Source organism: Channa argus, chromosome 12, assembly GCF_033026475.1.
Source record: "Channa argus isolate prfri chromosome 12, Channa argus male v1.0, whole genome shotgun sequence".
NCBI classification, from domain to species: domain Eukaryota; kingdom Metazoa; phylum Chordata; class Actinopteri; order Anabantiformes; family Channidae; genus Channa; species Channa argus.
The window spans coordinates 12920020-12924456 of NC_090208.1; the positions used below are offsets into that span (position 1 = coordinate 12920020).

Sequence of the window (4437 nt, forward strand, 5' to 3'; positions counted from 1 at the left end):
AGGCAAGCAAAAATCTAAGTCAAGGAGAAAACATCAAAGCAAAGTCCTATCAGAAAAGTGTTCACAGTTCACGAGATACAAGTGCAAGAGAGCAGAAAGGTTTTTTTTTTTTTTTTTTATATTAAAGATTTAAGTGCATAGGAAGATGCGGAAGAGTTCTGTGTCATTGTACATATGGTCTATAGGTATCTTGCACCTATGGTCCAAGTAGATCCAGTTAGTTCACTTCAGTGGAAGACAATCAAACGTTGTTTGTGGCTTCATTCTTCACAGACTGACTCACTGATATCAGTCACATGGTTTGACCCAACAGCAGATATATAAGAAAGCAGCAACAGGTGCATCACATTAAATTCACCGAGTTACCTAAGGATATTTTTTAATATTGCTTGAGGTAAGAGAATTTTTGTGCTTATATTATATATGTATTTTTACTAACCTGTATGGTACATGTAAGTGTTCGTTGCCTGTTTTTTTTTTATTTTGCCTTTTTAAATTGTAACATAACATTTTTCTCCCTCTTTTATTCGGATTTTATTCATCCTGTACGTATAACAAAAAAAAATATCAAAAGAAGTTTAGCTTAGAAAATATTTTATTTTTGTGCAAGAGTTTTATCATATGTATCTAATATATATTACAGCCAAATGAAAAAATACATTAATAAAGTTGTTTTAATTTTAATATTATAATACTATTATAGCCATCCTATGTTCTTCTTTTGAATCCTATAAGCCACATGAATAAATAAATATATGTAAACCAAACCAATTGTGTAAATTATTACATTTATTGTATAATATTTTACTGCAGTGATGTCACATTATATTATAAAAAGCTGTAAGACTAAAAACTAAAAGAAAAAATTTACAACTGGTAAAAAGTATTTGCAAATGTTTGCTATTTGGGCTTTCTGAAATAAACTCCCCAACAACACATACACAGAAAACCTATACACATTTATTGGTGTAATGAAATCTGTGTACTTTCAATCACTATAGGTTTAAGAGCAGAAACAATGGGTTCTGGACAAGTCTTGATGAGTTTGCTGATACTCATAGGTAAGTTAGTGATTACTGTAAAACACAAGAACATTTTTATCAGTTTTCTAAAGAAAAAAGTGTTAATCATTCTGCTCTTTAAAAACAGTGGCTTTTGAGCTTTCTACTAAACCAGTCACTGCTCAAGCTAATCCTGATCCCACAACAACTACCACAGCGCCGACGACGACGACGACAACAACTCCAGTACCAACGACGACGACAACAACTCCATTATCGACGACGACAACAACTCCAGTACCAACGACGACGACAACAACTCCAGTACCAACGACGACGACAACAACTCCAGTACCGACGACGACAACAACTCCAGTACCAACGACGACGACAACAACTCCAGTACCAACGACGACGACAACAACTCCATTATCGACGACGACAACAACTCCAGTACCAACGACGACGACAACAACTCCAGTACCAACGACGACGACAACAACTCCAGTACCGACGACGACAACAACTCCAGTACCAACGACGACGACAACAACTCCAGTACCAACGACGACGACAACAGCTGCTGGCGCAACTGCAGCACCAACGACGACGACAACTGCAGCACCAACGACGACGAAAACTGCAGCACCAACGACGACGACGACAGCTGCTACTACAACTCCTCAGCCATTATCAACAACACAAATGAGTTTCAAAACTAAAGACATATTTAAAAGTGAACTGCTAAATCTGTCATCCCCAGAAGCTAAAGCTCGAACTTCAAACATCATTTCGCAAGTAAGTATCCCCTTCTAAAGTGAAACATTCCAAGTCATTGGAACCCATTTGGTAGATAAAATGTTCCAGTATTAGTAAATAGTTTTTTTTTTTAATTTTTATGATTATCCTTTATGTGTATAATAGTATGTATATTAAGTCTATTTTAAAAACCTCAAATAATTTAAAAACAAACTGCACAAGTGAAGAAAAATATGCTGATAAAATAAATGCACTTAATAGACATTTTGCTTGTATTTCTGCAGCTTGGCCCTTACTACAGATCTGCATTTTCTGCATTTTCCACGATGGATGTAATTGGATACAGGTAGATTTCTATTGTTATTCTGAGAGAATCTTAAGAACATTGGTTATAACAATGAATAATGCAATATAATTGTGGCTTTCCTATGCAGTAATGGATCAATCAAAAACAGCTTGACCCTCGCATTCTCATCTGGATCTGTCCCCAACCCCAATGAAATTGCAAAAGTTTTAGTTGCAGCAGCTGCAAACATCACAGAATTGGGCATTGACATTACCACCATCTCTGTGAATGGCACAGGTAAGCAACACTAAATGCTGCCTTACTAAATATTTACAATGCTACACAACTGTTTGTCTTATTCATTATTGTCAACTTTTACAGCAACATCAAGTGGAATAAGTCACAGGATCAGTATCATCACTGCGTCCTGTCTGGTGCTGCTGTCATGGCTGCTGACAAACCGTCAATAGTGTCAATGCTGATGCTCATGTGAAATCCCATTAGAAATCACTGGTATTACTGGTATGAAAAAGGACTTTGTTCTCATTTAAATTGAAGACCAATTTTAAGAACTGCAATTTTTATATGACTTGGAAAGAAATTCCAGATTAACTATTCAACGTTCAAGACACCATTTAACAAATACAGGCCTTTACGACAACTTATCTATTTCTCCATTTCAAATCAAAGGCAAGTCCCTAACATGCTAAAACATAAAAATGACTTAACATTTAGACAATAACCTTGACACATTACAAATATTTAGAACCAATGACAATAATAATAACTTCCTGCAAGATCTGCTCATTCAGTTAAGTTCTGAAAGTCTTAAATGATTAACCAGTAATGTTTTTTTAATGTCATAATACATCGTAAATGTGTATTCTGTGAGATGAACTATATCTTTCTATCAGTGTAGAAAGAAACACCAAGTCTTCATGATGATCGGGATACAAAAATCTAAATCATATGTATCAATTACAGTTTTGTTTTACTCCCTAAAGTGGATATAAAATATGTATCACTGTATATTGAAGATGCTTTCATTAAAGGAAATGTATATGACAATCTAAACCTGTCCAACCATTCCCTTTCTTAAAAATTACTCTGTAATTTGAACAGGTGGGCTCAGTGTCAGACGGAATAAAAACATTTAATATGAACACGATGAACATTTTCCAAACAGTAATACATGTGAAATTACAAATACTTGAGCATAAACAATAAGAATCATTAAGTTTCAAAGCCATCTGCAACTCTTTCTACTTTTTGGGTGTATAATACCAAAAACCAGTTCATCGGGAGAAGAAACAAAAGACTTGACACTCCCCACAAAGCTCTCCAGGTGGTGTCAATAACTTTGTTCTGATTCACAGTCTTAGAGGTTACAGCTGGATACTTGTGGATGAGACATGATAAAGAAAGCCACATGATTCATCATATTATCGATGTCTGCCAATCGCCACTATGTAGCCTTTCCCTTTCTAACACGCCTATGTTCACGCCTGTCTTTACTTTTAAAGAACGTTAACTTAAATAACAAACTAAAGACACGGAAGACAAAGTAACATACAAAACATTCCAAATAAAATAGGGTGTGTTTGCGAGTTGCGCATATGTGTTGTGTGTGTATATGCGCACACTGTGCGGATGTATATTCAACTCAGGGAAAAAAGAAAGAAAAAGAGGGTCAGTATACTATAAGTAAGTATAGCAAAGAGAAAAAGAAAACAATTAGGAGGATGAAAATAACTTTAGTGGTAAAAAGGTAAATATATACTTAAATAAATAAGAAAATTGTTATCATTTCTATCATTGCTGCCATCCTTACAGTAGACCGATCAATTTAAATGTTTATAAATTTGTAGAGCCCCAGGTATCAGGTCTAGATTGAAATTAATTAGATTTCTTTAAATACTGATATATTCCCATCTGTGAGAAAATGTCATTTTTAAAAATTGTAATATATCAAGATATAATATGTAATATAATAATAATAACAACAACAATAATAATAATAATAATAATAATAATAATAATAATAATAATAATAATAATAATAATGTAATATATCAAGATATTGATATGTAATAGTTATCTTGATTTTTTTTAGTTTGGAAGAATAGTTTTTTAGAGCAATAGGTAGACAAATGAGTAGAGGGATGTGTTTTGATTCACAGGCCTAGCTGGCATGAAAGTAATTGTCAGTGCCACCTAAGTTCAGTGGTGGATGAAGAGGATGAAGTAAATGATGGGTTGAAGCTGTTTTACCTATGATCTCATGTTTTTTTCAGTTATATTTCCAAACTACGCATGTTGCAGCCCTGTGATTTTAAGAACAAAACACTGATACAACCCCTGAGAAAATGCCAAGAGATTTTTTGAATCAGT

General features: G+C 34.1%; 1 protein-coding gene across 1 annotated transcript; it reads left to right on the forward strand.

Annotated features, from left to right (window-relative positions):
- Positions 1–292: 292 nt before the first annotated feature.
- On the forward strand, positions 293–3109 carry LOC137138285 (hepatitis A virus cellular receptor 1-like). The gene is made up of 6 exons (XM_067525337.1): positions 293–394; positions 1002–1061; positions 1150–1799; positions 2045–2106; positions 2195–2343; positions 2428–3109. Exons 2-6 carry the CDS (start codon positions 1019–1021, stop codon positions 2514–2516), a joined length of 993 nt encoding a protein of 330 aa, XP_067381438.1. The 5' UTR covers positions 293–394; positions 1002–1018; the 3' UTR covers positions 2517–3109.
- Positions 3110–4437: the final 1328 nt, after the last annotated feature.

Coding starts and splice junctions, on each gene's coding strand:
- LOC137138285 (XM_067525337.1), top strand. CDS start 1,019: ATGGGTTCTGGACAAGTCTTGATGAGTTTGCTGATACTCATAG. Junction 1,800..2,044: donor CTTCAAACATCATTTCGCAA/GTAAGTATCCCC, acceptor GTATTTCTGCAG/CTTGGCCCTTACTACAGATC. Junction 2,344..2,427: donor CATCTCTGTGAATGGCACAG/GTAAGCAACACT, acceptor CAACTTTTACAG/CAACATCAAGTGGAATAAGT.